At 34.7% G+C, this 20,545-nt stretch overlaps 1 protein-coding gene and 1 pseudogene across 1 annotated transcript; one reads left to right on the forward strand and one right to left on the reverse strand.

Moving 5' to 3' along the window:
* Positions 1 to 6,170: 6,170 nt before the first annotated feature.
* LOC112025710 (uncharacterized) lies at positions 6,171 to 11,405 on the reverse strand. The gene is made up of 5 exons (XM_024058384.2): positions 11,084 to 11,405; positions 8,451 to 8,551; positions 7,403 to 7,519; positions 7,221 to 7,322; positions 6,171 to 6,465 (listed from the first exon to the last, which is right to left on the reverse strand). Exons 1-5 carry the CDS (start codon positions 11,304 to 11,306, stop codon positions 6,295 to 6,297), a joined length of 714 nt encoding a protein of 237 aa, XP_023914152.1. The 5' UTR covers positions 11,307 to 11,405; the 3' UTR covers positions 6,171 to 6,294.
* Positions 11,406 to 16,084: 4,679 nt separating this feature from the next.
* On the forward strand, positions 16,085 to 17,638 carry LOC112025705 (probable CoA ligase CCL10; annotated as a pseudogene).
* Positions 17,639 to 20,545: the final 2,907 nt, after the last annotated feature.

The raw sequence follows: 20,545 nt of genomic DNA on the forward strand, positions 1-20,545 counted from the left end.
GGGGGGGGGGGGGGATTTTTGACCAAAGGTGCTTTAATGTTTAAGTCAACATAAAAGGGTCTAAGTTTGAAATAGGAGAGTAACAATGGTTGAAAATGACAAAATTTATTTAGTGAAACAAACAAGTCTTTATAGTTTATAGGCTAGGATGGGCTTGGATTTGGAGTGAACAATCTCCCAAAATCAGAATTTTTGGCATGTTAAGAGATTTTTTTCCTCTAGTCAGCTAATGGAACACGTGCCAAGATGGTGTTACTAAAGCTACTGGTGGGTAGGAATGACGTGTCGGGCTTGGGCCAGGTTTTTTGATACCCAAACCCGACCCGCGGGCCTTATCCGTTACCCAAACTTGGCTCATTTAATAAACGGTTTTTTTTTTGCGGGACCAACCCGCTCTGTCCAACCACTTTTGGGCCTATTTAGAAGCCTAATCTGTGGCCCAATCTAATCCAATCTTTAAAAAAAAATTACAACCACAAAAACTGTTTCGATCACAAACATAAACAAAACACAAATCACACCCATCAAAAAAAAAAAAAAATCACAAATAGAAACAATTTTCAATCTTCAATCTTCAATATGATATTGTTTTGTTTCAGATACAATTAATAGTTTTTTTAAAAGAGAGAGAGAGAGAGAGAGGACAAAACAATGGATATAGATGATTTTAGGAACGGTTCTAGAGACTTCAAGTGTGGATGTGTGGACGTTTATAGAGACAACATTTCGGTGGCATCTATGGATTATGGTATCGAGTTGAAGCAATGAAGAGATGGGATTGTTGAGAGGCTCTATGTTGTGACGGTGCATTTTAGTCTCGTTGTCAGATTTGTGATGAAGATGATGGTGATAACTAGGGGTGTTCGCGTTGTGGTGCGGTGCGGTGCAGTTTTGGGTCATTTTTAGCACTGCACTTTACAGTGTGGTTAGCTAAAATCATAACTGTACCACGCCTTATTTTTGTGGTCACATGTGTAGTACGATGCGGTGCGGTGTGGTTTAAAATTTAGCCAAAATCATAACTACACCGCACCTCATTTTTGCAGTCAAATATGCAGTGCGGTGTATAAGATGCAGTTTGAATAATTTGAAATTTGTATATTTTTCAAATTTTGGGCTTTTCTACCCAACCAAAACTAATTTTTCCCTTTGTTTTGGTCCAAGTTTTAAATTATTGAGCAAGTTTTTTTATATTTTGGGCTAGCTTTCCTAATCAACACTTGCTAGTGTTATCAAGCTTTTTTTTTTTTTTTTTTTTTTTTTTTTTTTTTTAATTTTAAATCTAGGATTATTAAACTATCAATATATATTTAATATTAAAAATAATTAAAAATATTAATATATAGAGAGGTTTTTTTTTGACTTAGCACTATAACTTAGCTCTCTCTCTCTCTCTCTCTCTCTCTCTCTCTCAATTGAACATATAATAATTAACCAATCTAGCTAGATCTACCTCCCAACACCACAACTTGTCCATTACTGCAAGAGGAGGCGTGGGGGTAACACCCAAGCTGACCCTGATTGTTGAAGCCTGTTACAAGATTGGCATGGTCATTGATCTATTTGATATTGACATTAGACCTGACGACATCATGGTCCTCCACATGAACGCCACCTCCTTTTTGTAATGCAAACAAGAGCTTCATTGTCCTCACCAATCACCATTTCCCCATCCAATGTGAGTCCTGGACATTTCAAGCCTACTAAGGTTGTGGGTGGTCAATATTGGCTGTGGGTGTGATTCACGCCTCTCTCTCTCTCTCTCTCTGTGTCTCTCTCACATATGCAGTGATTTGTGTGGTTTTTGGTTAAGAAAGTGAGCAAAAAGAAACAAGAGAATGGTCAGAAAAATAGTAAGAAGTAGTATTTTAATAGATTGGAGAAAGAAATAGATTGTTAACGTGGGGTACTATTTGAGAGTGAATATTTCAAATAGAAAGAGTACCTCAATAAGTTATGATTTTTCTAAAACTTTACCTAGGTCAATGTAAATGCTCCAAGGTGAGGAGTCATGCATAGACTATTTAAAAACTAGTGTTAAGATAATCTCTTATAAAATGGGATGTTGGGGACATTTTATTTAGAGCTATTACTGTCTTCTTCACAAACTTGGTGACATGTTAGATTATTATTGATTGGGATTATTATTATTATTATTATTATTTTGAAGGGAAATACTAAAAACTTTATTAAACCAAAGAAGAGTAAGTTACATCTTGAATCAAAGCTTGGTTAAGGAAACAAGGTTCATCTTCTAACCAAACTGAAAAATCATCTATGTCAGAAGCATATCTAGCTAATAAATGAGCTGGCCTATTATTATTGATTGGGATTATTATTGATATTACTATTTTATTTTGTCTACCTTTAACAACTTGTCACTTCAATAATTATGAAAAAACATTTATATACCTATTGTTTTAGTTTCCATGCAAGTAATGGAATTAGATTTTTCTCCTTTTATAGTTTGGTTATATATTATAATCTTAAAGATATATGTAATGTCATGTCATTTTATAATTATTAACACAAGAAATAAAATTGTGAAATACTATATATGTCCATGTAACAGTAGAGAAAGTGAATTGGGATGGTAAATTTTTTTTTTTTTTTTATATAAAAAAAAAATCATTAAGTTTGGTTATTTGATTGAAATTTTCAAGAATTATAATTCTTGTGAAACGTGAGAATTCTAAGAGGCTGTTTGGATGGCCTTTTTCCATAACTGAATTTTCTGTTTCCATAACTCATAACTCAAAAATGGTTAAACCCATAGCTAGAAGTCCATTTGGCATTACCATAACTCTGTTTCCATCACTCAATTATCTGATTTTTGAGTGATGAGTTATGGAAATTGAAAATACATTTTAGCTATTTTCAGTTTCCATACCTCATAACTCAATGGTATTTCCGTAATTAAACATACACCAGAGGACCCACCAGCCGCAACTTTTGACTCACTCTTCCTTTTTTTTCTTCTCCACTTTTCTTTCTTCTTTATCTGTTCTTCTGTTCGGTCTTTCTTTCTTTTTTTCCTTCCTTTTTGCCTTTCTCATCTCAGTTCTTTTTTTTTTAGATCCATAAAAAATAAATAAAAAATAAAAAAATCAAGAAACAGGGCTGAATGGGTGGGTTGCTTGAATCGGTCTGAGTTCGGTGGGTTGCTTGAATCAATTTGAGTTCGGTGTTGAAGGACGGTTTGAATTTTGGTCTTGAATCGATGGGTTGCTTGCCGGTTTGGATGTGGATTTGTTGTTGTTTTTTTCTTCTTCTTTTTTCTGGGTTCGTTGACTTTCATTGGGTTTGAAGTTCGGTGTTTGTTTCTGGGTTTGTTGTTGCTATGACACACAAATTTGAAGCTTGCCATGGTTTGAAATTGATGGTATAAATGGTTTTTTTTTTTTTTTTTCCATTGGGTTCGGGTGATCTGGGTACTAGGGAAAAAAAAAAAAAAAAAAAGCTGCACCGAGTGACAAGTATGAGACCCACAAACAATGTGAAAAATATTGAGTGATGGGAAGTAAATGATGGTGCCAAACGGGTGTGTTTTTTAAAAGTGATGAATGATAAGTGACAGAAATTGAGTGATGAAAAAATGTGATCCAAACAACCTCTAACTCTCTCATATTATAGGTTGGAATTGTCAGTTGTCAAATATCTTGTATATCTTAAATTACTTTTTCTTTCTTTAAACTCTTTTTTCTTTTTCTTTTTCTTTTTTGTTTTTTTTTTTTTGTTTTTTGTTTTTTGAGAATCTTTCTTTAAACTAACTGCGTAGAGAGTTCTTCTAAAAAAAAAACTACGTTGAGTTAATTTAGATATATATTTTTTTCATCACATAAGATGTTACTTATTGCTCAAGAATTTTTTTTTTGTCATTTAAAAATGATCTATAACGGTCAAATTATTAATATTTTAATATATATATATATATGTGTGTGTGTGTGTGTGTTTATGGTGGGAGGAGTGAGATCCAGGTATAGAATAGAACTCCGTAGGCCCAGCTCGATGAGGTGGAAGGGCCCATTCCCTCATTAGTTCTAACCCAATACATAGATGAGAGCTTGAGAATAGAGGCCAACTACTTGAGGAGTTCGAAGAGCGAGCATTCCTCCAGAGGCATTGAGCATGCCACTTGGACCAAAAGACAAAATAAAGAGGAGGGCGGTAGAGATGTGCAAGCAAAAAAGAAGGGAAATATCCAGGTAAAGTATTCATCACCTCCACATTCAATGCACTACACCAACTCAGTTGGCCGCATTAATAGTAGAATGACCCCTGAACAGTACCCTCACAGCTTGCAATACATTCTACCACCTCCAGCAAAACCTTGATGGGACAAGCATCCAAAGGAAGATCAGTGGTTGTACAAGTGGAGGGTTATGATGCAATTCAGATAGCTATATAAAGAAAGGGAACGCCTCCAGACTGGGGGATAGAAAAAACTTGAAAAAGAAACATACTCTTTGTAACACTACCTTGTAACCGAGATTCACTATATGAACTAGTGCTCCTCGGACTAACTCGAGAATGAGTTAACATCAAAACTACTTCTCCCTTATGAGTTATTTGATATTTTTCCATTAACTTAAAAGCTAAACCACCCACTGCGCACTCTTGGTGCGGTAATTACTCCACAAGTATAAATGTTTGTGAGGTGTTGAGAGCAAGGGCCGGGTTTCAAGTTTCCAGGAAGGAACTTTATACACGTATACACTTAAATTAGGCTAGAGTAGAAATTCTATCTTGTAAAAAAAAAAAAAAAAAAAAAAAAAAAAAAAAAAGCTAAACCATATAGGCATTCTAAGATTGACCTCAGAAACCCATTCTCTACGAACTAATTGTATTGGGCTGTCATATATTAACTCTCCATCTAATTTGAGTTAAAATTGATTTTCGCCTGCTTACACACACACACACACACATATATATATATATATATTCAAATTCTAAATATATCAAGTATTATCAATGCAATATAAATGTTAACTCTCATGAATTTTAATTCTTGTGGGTTTAAATTCAAAAATTATTAACTTCTAAGATTTGAAATTCTCAACAACCGAATAGACAATTAAAAGAAATGTGGGGCATGTAGCTATGACAATAGTTGAAATTTAGAATTGAGTTAATTTAATAAGTGGTATTTTTCTTTTACGCCTCACAGGCAAAAAGGCTAGGAAGAGATTATTGTATTAAGACTTTTAGTTGCATCTATAGACTTCTACGAATAAAGATTCTTTAGAGTCGTGGCGGCAACTCTAAAGAATCTTGAATTGAATGAATTAAGTTTTACTATATCATTAATAATTTAAATAGACATCAAATTAGTCACAACCAACCTTTGTTTAAATGTTAATATCGGAGTAAAATTCAAACTACTCATTTTAAATGAGATTTAGGAACTCACCATTTTGATCCAACTTCTACTATGTAGCTTTCTTTTTCTTTTCTTTTTTAATGCCAAATGGAGAATTAAAATATTATTAAAGACGTATATAAGCTAGTATATAAAATGTATAAGTGTAGAATAGACAACATTTTTTATGGTCCCTTATTCAAACCCCATCTTTTACTCCTCCCCACTATCTACCTGTCAAGAAAAAAACATTGGAGGGTCCCATAAAGAGTCACAATTAAGTTTGGACCTCACCAACAAGTCATAATTACATTTGCGTGGCTTTCTTTTTATTGTACTAGGCGGCTTCCTTTTGAGGCCGCCATCAAATTCCACTTCTCTTCTTCTGCAACCACACTATTGGAATTTCAAAGTAGAAGTCCGGCCTGCCTTTTTCCAACAAGGCAACAACTAAAAGAAAGCCCACTCAGACAGCACAATCCTTAAAATTATGCTCTTTCGGCTGTTGAGGAAAAAGGAAAAAAGTTCCCATATTTTGACTGCCTTAAAGGCAGTAATCATTTTGGCCATTTCATACTCTCCAGCCAATCCTTAGAGCTCTATAATCAACATTCTCGCTCAAATGGCATATTTATCCCACATTTTGTAGACAACACAAGTACACCATCTTTGTGGCTAAATGGCATTTCTTACTCTCCTGCCTTTTCTAATGTCATCTCTTTCCATATTTCCATGGAATTGTGAGGTTGTTAAGTAAATCACGTTACTTCCAAATGACATCCAGGTGGCCGATGGAACAGACAAAAGAGAATTTAGTAATCAATTAGATATTGACAGACGTATAATCATTGAATTTGGGGTTTTTGTACATAGGAACATAACAAATTTATGTACAAGAATGCATTAATGATGGTTAGAAGAATTCAATTATGCATCTACAAAAAATCCCATTGCCAATAAACCTTATCCACAATCCCTCCACCACTCTGAACTGCAAGATGAAGTGTTTCAGATGCAGGAGGAACCCCCCAAAGTAATGGAACTGCAACCGTCATGGTTAGCTTCTCATGCAAACCGCCTTTGGTTGCCTTCTCCGCAGCAACAATCTGGACATTACACATCATTCACATTATGGCTAATTCGCAGAGTACAGAACCTGAGCCTTAGAACAGGCAGCAGATGTGCAAGACACATAAAAATGTAGCCCAATGTCAAACATGTGAAGGAACCACATAAAGCAGACAAGAATCAATATTTTAAAACTGAACCAGATATATGGTTCTCACATCTTTATTAGCGCAGCCTCTAAATTTTCTCATAAAACAACACCTCAGCACATATGTTAGTGAGCCAAATATGTTATACAATTTATGCAAACTCAATAGAGGAATTGGCTCAACCAATCAAATCCAAGTTCCAACGACAGGCCAGATGAGCCCATTCCTTAAAAAGAGGTCGATAGAACTTTAATCTATTGACAGAAAAATGGTCCAACTAAAACTCCAATCCTCCAATTGAAAATTCATTTTTGACTAAGCTTTATCTCTGAATAAATAAAACCTAAGAAATATTCGGCAAGTACGAAAACTAAGACACAACAAAATACATTCAGGATTCAAAGACAAACCATAAACCATGCAACGGTTATGAGCTAAAATCATTTCATGAAGCTCTTTGGTGTAATCTTAAGCTTACTATAGTAGGCTTCAGATAAAAAATAGTAGGGTCAACAATGGTTGGTTTGGTGTAATCTTAAGCCTACTTTTGTTGATGCCACAGACCAAACAATAATTATATAGAAGCACCATATCTGCAAATGCAACAATCAAATGGAACATAAAATTGATTTGAAAGGTCATACCTCCCCACCATGCTCCAAGACAGTGTCTTCCACAACATCACTCAGCATCTCAATGGAACGGCAAAACCCAATAATACATAGTCTTCTGCCCATATCAAGTCCCTGGAAAAGAAAGTTCCCACATTCATCAAACCAAGTGGTCAAAAAAGGGCACGTTCAATGACAGCGAAGGGACTGCTTACATTTGTTGCTGCAATATCAAAGAGTGCACCCAGACAAAGGCCCTGCTCTGGATCCATGTAATCGCTTTCTTGAAAGCGTTGAAATCTCTGAGCAGTTCTTGATCTCCCTTGCTTCTTCTGTGAAGCATAATATAATAACATATTCCATACTACGATGGGGTGCATATTATAGATGAAATATAAGCATCAAAGACAGTATCTCTTGATGAACAAGTATCCATATCATTGTGCATAATACTCTTATCAAATGAAAGGAATAGCCAATAGGGTTTTTTTTTTTTTTTTTTTTTTCCAATATCAAAGTTGTTAATTATGTACACATAAATACTTACACAAATGAGGAAACTATGATAGGGCAGTGCCCTATCCAAGTTGATGGAGCTGCACCTGCTTTTTTATTTATTTAAATAGTCATATTATTTATAGATCTAAAGCGTTCAAATAAATCTATAAAGCATGAGGGCAGATAGTTTTCAAATTTTGGCTATATTAGTGTAGTGATCCAGATCTTTACTTATATTTGTACAGTGACTATATTGCATATATAAGCCCAAAAAAAAAAAAAAAATCACTTATTTTCTAGTAAAAACCATTGAATTTATAATTCACTTAGTTATCAAGTATATAAAAGATACTTAAGCTTTTGAATGGTATAATTCACAACAAAACTTCACTAATAATCTATTATACACAAAAATTGGTGTGACCACATCAACTTTGATGGGGTGCCACCTAATCATAGTTTCTCCCTTATGCAAAAGATGTTTCAACTAAACACAAAATGTTATAGCAGATGCCAAGAGCCTAGTAGCTCAATTGGCAACTCCTGGTGTTCTCAACAAAAACATCCAGGTTTCAAATTCCCCCTCTCCATTGTAACTATTGAATTAATAAATAAAAATATAAAATGCTATTGCAGATATTAGTCATTAAAGAACTCATTCCAAAAGCACTGAAGTAGCAGCCGATTTTTTGAAAAATAAATAAATAACAATTTTATTTTACATTCTTTACAACAATTGAAGCTGCCAGAATAAAAATGACATACCTCTGAAGAAGAGACACATTGAGGGACTAGGGAGCCTCCAATCTGAATAAGCCCATCAGCAGTGAACAATGTTATCCTCTCCTCAGGAACCCATTCAATTTCTTTAAGCACATGAAATGTAAGACATCAAGTTCTTTAAGTCAGAAATAATTCAAAAATCAGAACTGTTTTTATTTAATTTTGGGTAATTTCCAAACTACAACCTCTAACTTTGGCCGATTTTCAGGTTAGTCTTATAAGTTTAACTTTTTTCATTTCAGTCATTTAATTTTCATTTGTTGTTAATTCAGTGCTTCTGTCCAATTCCATTAGGTGGGCCGCCGTTAAGTGCCCAAAACAATGTAGTTTTTAGTTTTTTTTTTTTTTTTTTTTTTTTCGAATTTCTTAAATTTAAAAAATCGAGAAAATTAATCTCAAATTTTTTTTTGGGGGGGGGGTGGCAAAAAAAGGTTATTTTTGAGTGTGCATGTCAAATTGACGAAGAACAACACAGAGAAAAGACGGATTAAAAACAAAGTCAGAATCTTGACCAAATTTTTAAAATTTTTTAAAAAAAATCTGAATTTTTGAAAATATTTGGGATTTTATAGTAAATAAAAAATAAAAACAAACTTTGTTAAAGAACATCAAAATCTATATACAAAATTTCTAAACAGAGATTCAACAAGAAAACCCAATACACAGATCTGACCAAAAATTTCTATACAAGATATTTCAATAGGCAGAGTTAACCAAAAATGTTGTGCCCAAAAAAAAAATTTATATACACAGATCTTACACCTACTTGCAAAATTAACCAAATCTGGCTATAACTAGTCACTCTACCCCCTCATAACCCAATCAACCCAAACCCACCTTGGCTGAATCCAGTGACCAAACTGACTCACCAATCTCTCCTCCCTCGATTTTGCATACTGAGGAATCATGTGTTTAGCAAGGAAACTTGAACGAAAAAAACTCCTTCATGCTTGGCGACAGATGGGCCCGAGTTCTCATAGCAATTATCATGTTGGCATTGGTGGCGGCAAATTTGTTTCAATGCACTGGGAACCAGACAAAGTCGAAGCTGTCCATGTAGAGAGAGAGAGAGAGAGAGGAGGGGGGGGGGAAATAAGGACTAAGATAAACAACTTTTTTAAGATTAGGAGTCCTAAATTAAATTAAATTAAATTTTAAATATTTTAAAGGTGGAAAATCAAAACTACAGTTTTTTTGGTTGTTGGGGGGGGGGGGGGGGGGCACTTATCGGCAACCCTACAAACTGAATTAAGTAGAAAGACAATGGAACAAAAAATCAAAGTTACAGGAGTAACTTGAAATTTGGCTATAGACCCAAAGCTGAAGAGTGCAATTTGTAATTTAGCCTTTAATACTTATGGAACATGCAAATGCTGTATAATCATAGTTTCACATGGCACAGAGCCTGGTGTAGTAGGCTAGACCAACCATGGTTTGCTGGAGATCACAACAAAAGCAGCAGAAGAGTGAGCCAAAGCCAAGCAAGCAGCAGTCAACAGATTAAGCAATCTATTAATACACCCCTTTTCCAAATGGACACAGTTTAACTCCAAACCATTTGGAGGAAGATTCCAAACCTAAACTCGTCCACGCATTAGGTACATTACCTATTTAAAAAATTATGTGACTTGTTTAAATAATTTAATGAGCCATGAACAGTACACGTGGATGGTTTTATAAATAACCACATATTGAGTTGGAGGAGATTCCTCCAAACCAATTTGGAGAAAACTCTGTCCTTTACAAATTGTTAGTAAAAGATGTTCATTGATTTTAAAAAGGCAAAGTTTGGCCTATACAACCAACAATTGTATACAATCACTTAAGTATGGTTACACATGCCATCTTCCTAAAATTGTTAATGGGCTATGTGACTTGTTTAAATAATTTAATGAGCCATGAACAGTACACGTGGATGGTTTTATAAATAACCACATATTGAGTTGGAGGAGATTCCTCCAAACCAATTTGGAGAAAACTCTGTCCTTTACAAATTGTTAGTAAAAGATGTTCATTGATTTTAAAAAGGCAAAGTTTGGCCTATACAACCAACAATTGTATACAATCACTTAAGTATGGTTACACATGCCATCTTCCTAAAATTGTTAATGGGCTAACATCAAATCTCTGAAGATCTCTATTCAATTGAACCTAATAACACAAATATAAGGCATTGCTCTGAAAAACAACAACAACAACAACAACAACAGTCAAGCCTTACTCCCAAAACTTTGGGAATCGGCTATGGATTCTCAAGTCTCAACGGGCTAATCAGGATCATATACAAGGTCATGCTCTGAAAACAAATCGAATCCAATCGAAAGTTTGTCAATCTTCTTCCCATGTAACGGCCATCATAAACACTTAACAATCGATCTCTAATAACACCACATTCCAGAACCCAATTCCTCATATACTAAAAATATCTCAAAGAACATGATAAAAGGAAAAAAAAAATCTAATCAAAAGAACCAAAACAAAAATGCCATAGTCAAAACTTAATTCAATTAAACTGACTTATCTTCGGATCTAATAGTCACAGGGTTTCCAAGAGATTAAAGAAAAAATCTGGGGAAGTGAAAAATGAGAAAAGAGTAGATGAGATGAGTTATTACCGCTATCACCGTGGCTCCAAGGGAAGAAGCCGAATGAATCGTCGGCGAAAAAGCTGCCGGAATCTGAAGAAGCTTTGACAGAGAAACGTAGAGGACGAGAGGGACGAGGAGAATGAGAAATTGAGGATTTGTGAGAGGAAGTGAATGTGGAGAGAGAAGAGGAGCGAGAAATCGATGGGATCGAAGCCAAGGGCGAGAAGCACAGAGCGGAGGTTTCCGCCATTAGAGAGAAAAAAAAGGACAAAGATTCCTTGTAGAGCGAGAGAGAGAGAAATGGATCACAGAATCAGAGGAAAGAAAGTAAAAGAAGTGAAAGATTGGGAAAGGTCAAAAACTACTAATAACAGAGAGAGAGAGAGAGAGAGAGAGAGTTCAGACTTCGACGACACATGTGTGGAGAAATCTTCCACGTGGCACAACGGTACGTTTTCGAGTCGGTTGGTCTGGTGTGCCTTTGGCCTTTCCGACTACAAAACAGAATATTCAATGTTGTCTTGTCCTAAACAAAAATAATCATCTGCCTGTGAACATTTTTATCCACTTAAGATTTGACCAAAATTTAAATTGCTTACTTATGATTTGAAATCCCATGGTCCAAGACTTTAAATGTTCCACTGGATTCTTTTTTTTATCTTCTTTGATGTTGTATTTTTTTTTTTTTTTGAGGGAAGAGACATAAAAAGGAGCAAAATTACATATTTAGTCATGTTTTTAACGAAGGTGGATTATGAAATTCTAATTGAGCTAACCTCAGATAGATAAAGTATTAAATTTTAAACCACAGTAGGCAACTTAAATTTTGGCCAAACGGCAAATGGGTAAGTTGTAATTTGTCATTTTTTTAGAGTTTCAATATATGATATACTTTTAATGATTTTATTTATTTATTATTAGACTAAGGCTCCAATCGATTTTTTTGTGTAAATAGAGATTGAATGACTTTACCAATAAAGCTCATTGGAACTGTAGGGACATGATTTTCAGACCAGGCCCCAAAATGTATGGGATCTTGGCCCAGTGAGGCCAGTACAATGAATTTGTAGAGAGTGGGTCAAAGAGCTAGGTTTTAGTGCATGGATAACAGTTAATATGGTATTCATGACAATCAAATAGAGATGAACTGAGTTTATCAAAGAAAGTTTGTCCTCGGCACAATCAGAGGGGCTTTGTTCTAGGCAACTTAATTTTGGCCAAACGGCAAATGGGTAAGTTGTAATTTGTCCTTTTTTTAGAGTTTCAATATATGATATACACTTTTAATGATTTTTTTTTTTTTTTTAATTATTAGACTAAGGCTCCAATCGATTTTTTTTTTTTTTTTTTGTGTAAATAGAGATTGAATGACTTTACCAAATATATGATATACACTTTTAATGATTTTTTTTTTTTTTTTAATTATTAGACTAAGGCTCCAATCGAATTTTTTTTTTTTTTTTTGTGTAAATAGAGATTGAATGACTTTACCAATAAAGCTCATTGGAACTGTAGGGACACGATTTTCAGACCAGGCCCCAAAATGTATGGGATCTTGGCCCAGTGAGGCCAGTACAATGAATTTGTAGAGAGTGGGTCAAAGAGCTAGGTTTTAGTGCATGGATAACAGTTAATATGGTATTCATGACAATCAAATAGAGATGAACTGAGTTTATCAAAGAAAGTTTGTCCTTGGCACAATCAGAGGGGCTTTGTTCTAGTAAATATTGGATGAGAATGGTTACAAGAGTTCTTGAGATTGCTACAATGCTTTCTTTCTCAATTGCCGGCCCCCCTTTTTCTCTAAGTCTTTCCCCTTATTTATACTACATCTATTCCTTCACCTTTACCTAACACGTGGACAGTTGATGGTTTATACTGATACTTGTCCCATCAGCCCCCTCTAGAAGTCTTCTGGGGTGGTTGTAAGGCTGCAATAATACTGTGCAGAGGTCACTTCCACATTAATGAGGCCAGGGAGTTAGCTGGGGTGCATTCAATGTGGTGACAACAGTTTTTCCCAAGATATTTTGGGATTCTTCTGTCTTTTGTTCCTGTAATGTTTATTCATATTTTTAGAACTTCATGGATCGCACCTCTAGATGGCAAGCATCCTTTACGGACCTCGGCCTTGGCTAGCCGAGGACAAATTCATCCTCAGCAAAAGCTACTAGGCCATTATGTTCAATATTGTCTTCCTTATCCACTAGCATGAGTTTCCTTGGCTATACTTACCCATCCTCGGACGACCCTTTATTCTCGGCTTGGGCCTTAAGCCCAAAATCCAATTGTATGACCTAGGCCTATGACCCCACAGGAACTATTTCTTTTTTACTTAGAGAGCAGATTAAATATTTATTTTTAATAAAAAAAGGTACTATTTGTATTGGGCAAGGTTGGCAATTATTTGACACATGTCCACATTACACGTTGGACCCAAGCAGTTCCATTTGCATTAGCCCAAATTTGGAGAATTATTTTGGTATTTTATTCGAACTTTTTTTCTTTCGACATAAACTAGAACAGTATTAACCCAAATTAAAATAGTAGAAAATAACGATTGACAACACAATAGGCCCAATACATACGCTCGAAGAAAATATTTTGGGGTCTGAAGGCAGCCCACTCTGGCCACTGCTTTTGTTGTGGTAGCCCAATTTGTTATTTTGGGCTAACCTTGTTCAGAGTGGGACTAAAATTTGCTCTCTTTTTTTATTATTTTTTTATAAACTTTTTTTTAATAATTATTTATTAGGTAGACATTGGAAGAACGAATAGCAAGTTTGAATCACAAACATGAGATATTACAAAAAATGTCCTTACTACTAGAGTATCACTTAAATCTTGATTTTGTTTTCACTTCTTGAATACAATATTAATGAGTAAGTTTTCACTGGATATGCTGGTTATAGCTTATGGACAACATTTTGAAACTAATTTTTTAGGTACAATCACATTTTTAAACAAACTAAGCTGATCTAAATTTGCACAAAATACTTTATGCTACACAATGATGCATCTTTGTAATAGCAATGGCTCCTGCTCTAAACTGGTGCACTTTGATAGATCGATGGCCACTCCTATATTATATTTGCATTATTTTGACATTCTGCTACCAGTTCACTAGTTCAAATGGAGGGGGAAAAAGTTCAAATGAAAACTAAAATGTTAGGAGGAAATAGAAAAATCTTAACCAAGAATTTTGTCATTCTTGCATGTTTCTCAATTTTAATTTAATTATGCTATCCTAATTATGTTAGATTGAAAACCTTTAAAAATGCGACCTAGGCAAAAGTTAGAGTATCAAAAAGTTAGATAGGTTGACAACCTTTAAAAATGCAACCTGGGCAAAAGTTAGGGTATAAAAAGCTCACTAAGTTGAAAACCTTTAAAAAGACAGCCTAGACAAAAGTTAGAGCAAAAAAATATATAAAACTTTTGAACAACTTGATAACTTGATTCCTTTCAAGGAGTACGTAGGTAGCTTGATATTTCATACTAAGTTCAATCACATGTCAAAAAAAAAAAAAATCCTTTGAACTACATGATGACTTGATCCCTCTCAAGGGGTACGAGAGCTTGGTTTTTCATACTAAGTTCAGTCACATGTTAAACCAAAAAATTATTTTGAACTATGTGATGACTTGATCCCTCTCAAAGGGTATATAAAGAGCTTGGTATTTCATACTAAGTTTAGTCACATGTCAAACTAAAAATTCTTTTGAAATACATGATACTTGATCCCTTTTAAAGGGTATGTAGGTAGCTTGGTAGTTCATACTCGCAATATTTCTACGATGTGAAGCAAGTAAAAGAGTCGTGCTTGCATTGATATTTTGATCAAAAGGAGCAGCTTGCGACCACTGTGGCAAATTAGGGGGATATATGTCATAGTCTCGAACATATAGTAAATTTATTTTGTAAAGAGAAAGCAATAAAATCAATCATATTACTACTTCCTTTCACAAAGTCTTATTGTCCTTCAAAGGATTCCAGAAAATGTGCGACTTCCTTCGATCACAATAGGTTAGGAAGTACAACAACTAAACATAATTTGTCAAGGAAAAGTTTAAGACCACAAAATTTTTCATAACTTCTGTCATAACTATGATGTGGTAGAATATGATTGGTGAAGAAGCAATTGGTAGGTCCATGTGAAAGTGATGGTTAATCACTCATAGTCTACCACGTCGTAGTTATGAGAAAAAAGTTGTGGAATAATATTTTGTGGTCTTAGAACTACTCTTTTGCTAATCTTATGTTGACTCGTTTACAAATTTGGTGTAGCTTCTTAAATTTCGCCATTAAAGGCCCTTAGACTTTTCCTTTATCTGGTATTCTAGTTGCTCCACATGGATTGGTTTTGCTATAGCATTTGTCTTTCAAAGCTCTAGCCCAATACTTGGAGTCCCCCAAAAAATTTATACATGTGGCTAACCATATTTGGCTCAATACAAGTTATTCTAGCCTCTAGGACCACAATCAATATTTCACACCTAATTTCACAACTATCCTATGTAGTATACTGTGACTAGTTGTCTGTTATTTTCACATGAACCCACTACTCAAAGTCAACCACATCAGATAATTGTGAAAATGAGAATGTGATTGTGGTCCAAGAATTTTTCAATGAGTAAGGTTTTTATGCAAGCGATCTAAATCGCAAGAATTTTTATGCAATCCACAATGTGGTGGTGGTTGGAAAAATCATCCACGCGTATTAAAAATTTCTACAAATCAAATACATTAAAACCTTTTCCTAACCTAGGTAGTGAAAATGTTATGAATTTTAGTTACAACTGTAAACAACTCCTCATTAATCTTTCAATATTTTTAGGTAGGAAAACTTACTCGTACCAACCATGTGATATGTTCCAACGTCTGTGCCACTAGCATTGTCCCTCCCACCTTTCAACTTTTTGTTTAATATAACTCTCACCTTGCCTTAATCTCCCATCTTCATAGTTCAAACCTCAAACTTTCCTTAGAAACAAACATTTGCTACATTTTCTCAGTCTCTAAACAACCATGGGCATGGCAACATTGACCTTCAACCCCCAAACTCAAATCTACACATCTCTAAGACCACTGATTCACCCCCCCTACCAACCTTAACCTCTCTCTCACTTATTTCCTCTTCCAAAACTCATTTTCCTTCCTACACAACCTCGCTCTCATTGACTCCAATACCAATGAAACCCTAACCTTCCACCAGCTCAAACTCCTGGTCTCCAAGCTCACCCACTCTTTTTCCCTTCTCAACATTAACAAAAACGATGTTGTCCTCACTGTCGCTCCCAACTCAATCCACTTCCCTATTTGTTTTCCCGCCATTGTCGCTCTTGATGCTATTGCTTCAACTTGTAATCATTCGTATACCATTTATGAGATCTCAAAGCAAGTCTAAGATTGTAACCCTAAGCTTGTTATAACTATCCCTAAACTTTGGAACAAAATCAATGAACTAAACTTGCCTTCCATAATTAGAGGTTCTTTTAAATCTATGAGTTTTACAAAAACACCGAGTTTGAAAATTTGGTATTACTCTGAACTAATAGAAATGTCAAATGTGGAGTGTGAATTACCGAATGAAACCGTGACACAGAGGGACATGGTGGTGCTTATGTATTCGTCTGGCACGACCAGGACAAGTAAGGGAGTGACTGCGACGCATAAGAACTTAATCGCAACTTCACTAATGGTGATAGCTGAAAGCTCAATTAGTGTAGAAACACTAATGCTTGTTTACGCACACCAATGCTTGTGGGTAAACAATCTCTAACTCTCAAGTGTTTGGCTAAGATTTTCTCTCTCAAAAGTTTCTTGTAAAGACTCCTTCTTCTTCTTACATTTCATGGGTAATAAGGGTTTATATATTGTTTTTAAAAGAATGTGAAAAGACACAATCAAAACAATCAGGCAGAGAATTTCACGGGTCACTCGTGACTTGGCCTCAGTCGTGAATGACTCGCAAAATCCAGCTTGTCAAAAACTCTTCAAATTCCAGCATATGCTTCTCACATGATCTATATTTCATGGGTTGGCATTCGCAAGCTAGTCGCAAGATAGTCGCGAAATCCTCATCTTCACAGAATCTTCACCAAACTCTCACACACAACTCTTACATTAAATCCCACAAAAATACAGGGAAATGATCGAACAGAATTACAATCAAAGTTGACATGGAATTAAAGCCAACATAAAACATGGTTGTAAATCACAACTTTACAACAACCGATTAGGACTGATATGAGGACTCGAGAAACATGTTCCTGTGTTTCGTGCCTATGTTTCATATGTTCAGGATGTTGGTGGCGATGTATTCAGCTTCGGAGAGGGGACATGGTGGTTTCGATGGGTAAGTTTGATTTGGAGAAGGTATTGTGGGTGGTGGAGAAGTATAGGGTGACCCATTTGTGCATGGTTCCGCCGATGATGGTTGAGCTGGTGAAGCAGAGTACGGTGATGAAGAAATATGACTTGTCATCGTTGAAGTAGGTTAGGTCTGGTGCAACACCTCTTGGGAGAGATGTGATGGAGAAGTGTGCAAGAAGATCCCTCATGCTAAAATTTGTCTGGTAGAAATCTCTGATTTTTCTTTCATTCTTTTTATTTAATTTTTTTTAAAGATACTAGGTTCGACAACAAAAGTGAAATGTTAAAGCTTTAACTTAATCTTAAACCAAGCTTACAAATAATTTTCGAACTTGAACTCATCAAAAAATCCACAAGTTACTCAACTTGGTTCTTGATTCATTAGTTAGCTCAAGCTTGAGCTCACTATCAAACTCTTGAGCTTAAAATTCAACACATACAAGTACATTATCAAGTTCATATTAAACATATTATAGTAAGATATGTTTTTATTTTTGAAGTCTGTATCAAGTTTATTATAAAGCTCATTAACAAGTCCAGGCTTAATTTCTTCTTTTTTTAACTATCAAGCCTTATTATTCTCAAGTTTTTTCAACTTTGGTATGCTTATAAACAAAAAAAATATGAACCAATTTTAATTTTAAGTGAAATTACATCATTAGTCTCTAAAGTTTGCCTGTCAAGCACTATTAGTCCTTTAAGTTTCAAGTAAGTGCTATTGGTCCCTCAAGTTTAAAACATGACCACAATTTGTCATTCTTTTAACTACCGTTAGTTTCAGTCCTATGTGGCTAATAGAGCAATAATATAGTAAATTTTGAGTGACATGGCATCAATTTTTTTCAATTAAATCTTTAAAAAAAAATTAAAAACTGCTACCTATTGAAAACCCATGACCCGTTAGAAACAACAAAGCCATTTTGTGACCAGTTAAGAAGAAGGTATTCCCAAATTAAATGTGAAATTGCTAGCCCTAATCTGAAGAGAGAGAAATCCCTAAACAGAAGCATCACTAGTAGCCGGTCGCATCATCTCTAGAGCTCAAAGAAGTATTCTCATACACAAAATTCATCAGTGCATTGGGATCGTTTAGGCCTCAGCACACATTAACACAGAACTCTTCCCCAACCCTAAATGTCGTCATTCCAAAATAACAACAAAGCAGTCCTAATCTCTTCTATGACAACAAATCCATATACACAATCTTACTCTCTATGATTGCCAAGCATCATATAGGTGATAGTGATATAGAGATATGGCTCTTCTAAACCCATTATGATTGCAAAAACGTGGCTAACTTTTTCAAATTCAATTTCCTTAATATAATTCCTGATATTATGTGACATGTTTTCCTAACAAGCAATCTACAAAGTGTTAAGATATTATATAGTATTTTTTTTTTTTGAGATTATAGGAAATAAAAATATCTACTGTGATTCTTTAATTTCTCTTTTTCGTTTTCTTTTTCGCAAATTATTTCATATCTAAATTAATCCAGATTAGAGCTAACAATTTCACATTTGATTTGGAAAACAGGTCACAAAATGGGTTTGTTGTTTCTAATAGGTAATGGGTTTTAAATTTTTAATAATAAAAAAGTGATGTCACGTCACTTAAAATTGACCATATTTTTGCTCTATTAGCCACGGAGGCAGTGAGACTAACATTGTTAATAAAATGACTAGTTGTATTCATATTTTAAATTTTAGAGACTAATAACACTCACTTGAAACTTAATAGACTAATACTGCTTAATAGACAAATTTTAGAGACTAATGGTATAGTTTTGCCTTAATTTTATGCCATAAGTTTGATTATTTTTTTTTCCAATTTTAATTTCAATTTTATAGAGTAAAAACAATACATAGTATAAAGTAGAGCCCAAAAAAAAGTACAAAAGATTTGATTCGGTGACTGTTGCTTCTTTTACCCACCATTGTTAGTCCTCTACCCGGCATATATGCCGGGTACGGGATATACAAAATCAAGAGAGTTTACCTCTTATCGTCTTTATTTTATTTCAGATTGGATGGAGTTAAAGCCTCGGTCTGGTTGCCGCATATGGATTGGCTTGGTAGTAAAGCCTTCGTCTGTCATGGCTCTAGCCTAGTAGTCAATATCGGACAGTCCCTTAATTCAAAAGAAATATAAACGTGGCTTAATTATGATATTGGGCGATTTCTCAGCATCATGGATCCCAAAATCTTTTATTTTATTTTAGGAATTTTGCTAAATTCACGGATCTCAATCAATTTTAGAAGACCATCCCCAGTTAGTTTTATGCTAAATTCATGGAATTTTGCTAAATTCTATTTGAGAATAGCTTATTTAGCTAAAACTAAAAAAAAATTGTTGAATGTATTGTAGATAAAGGTAAAAATTGACTGAATAGTATAATGCGACCTATGAATAGTACCAAAAAGTACAGCAAGACCCATGAATAGTAGCAAAAATAAGCTAAAATTTTCAACTTGTCCCAAACGGACACTTATACTTAGTGTCAACTCAACCATATATTAGCGCAATCAACTAAGGTCCAAATTCTTGTCTTTATAAGTAGAAGCGGAATATTAATTGAGCTCTAAATATTAATCAATAGCCAACGAGGGCTTGGCTGAGTGGGTAAGGTTCGGACGCTTCGTGCAACACACCTAGGTTCGAGTTCCACTGCCCGTAGGCTTTCGTTGGTGGGTAAACTTAGTAGTGATGTGTACTCACAAAATGTGAGGTGACTCCCACACAGAGGGTACAGAACGGATACCGACTACGGACTCCCTGACCGAGACCACTGGCTTCCTGTCCGATGGTGTAATATGACTATAAAGACCCCTATTTTTAAAGGGTCACAAAAAATATTAATCAATAAAAAAAATTTATTAAAGAAAAAACAAAAATAAAAAAGTATATCAAAGAAAACTACAAATTTTACTACATGATATTTTATCATTTAATGTGTCACTAATCATAAACAAGTTAGCCAGTCAACATTCATTTATTATATTTTTAAAATCTACCAACCATTTTAATTGCCTCATGACTCTGTAAAGTTAATGTTATAAGGAAAATGTTAAAGTCACAATCTATTTTACAATTTGTTGATATAGTGAGTGATTA

This window comes from Quercus suber, unplaced genomic scaffold, assembly GCF_002906115.3.
Source record: "Quercus suber isolate HL8 unplaced genomic scaffold, Cork oak 2.0 scaffold_36, whole genome shotgun sequence".
NCBI lineage: Eukaryota > Viridiplantae > Streptophyta > Magnoliopsida > Fagales > Fagaceae > Quercus > Quercus suber.

Coding starts and splice junctions, on each gene's coding strand:
- LOC112025710 (XM_024058384.2), bottom strand. CDS start 11,306: ATGGCGGAAACCTCCGCTCTGTGCTTCTCGCCCTTGGCTTCGATCCCA. Junction 8,552..11,083: donor TTGGAGCCACGGTGATAGCG/GTAATAACTCAT, acceptor ATGTGCTTAAAG/AAATTGAATGGGTTCCTGAG. Junction 6,466..7,220: donor TCTTGGAGCATGGTGGGGAG/GTATGACCTTTC, acceptor TGTAATGTCCAG/ATTGTTGCTGCGGAGAAGGC.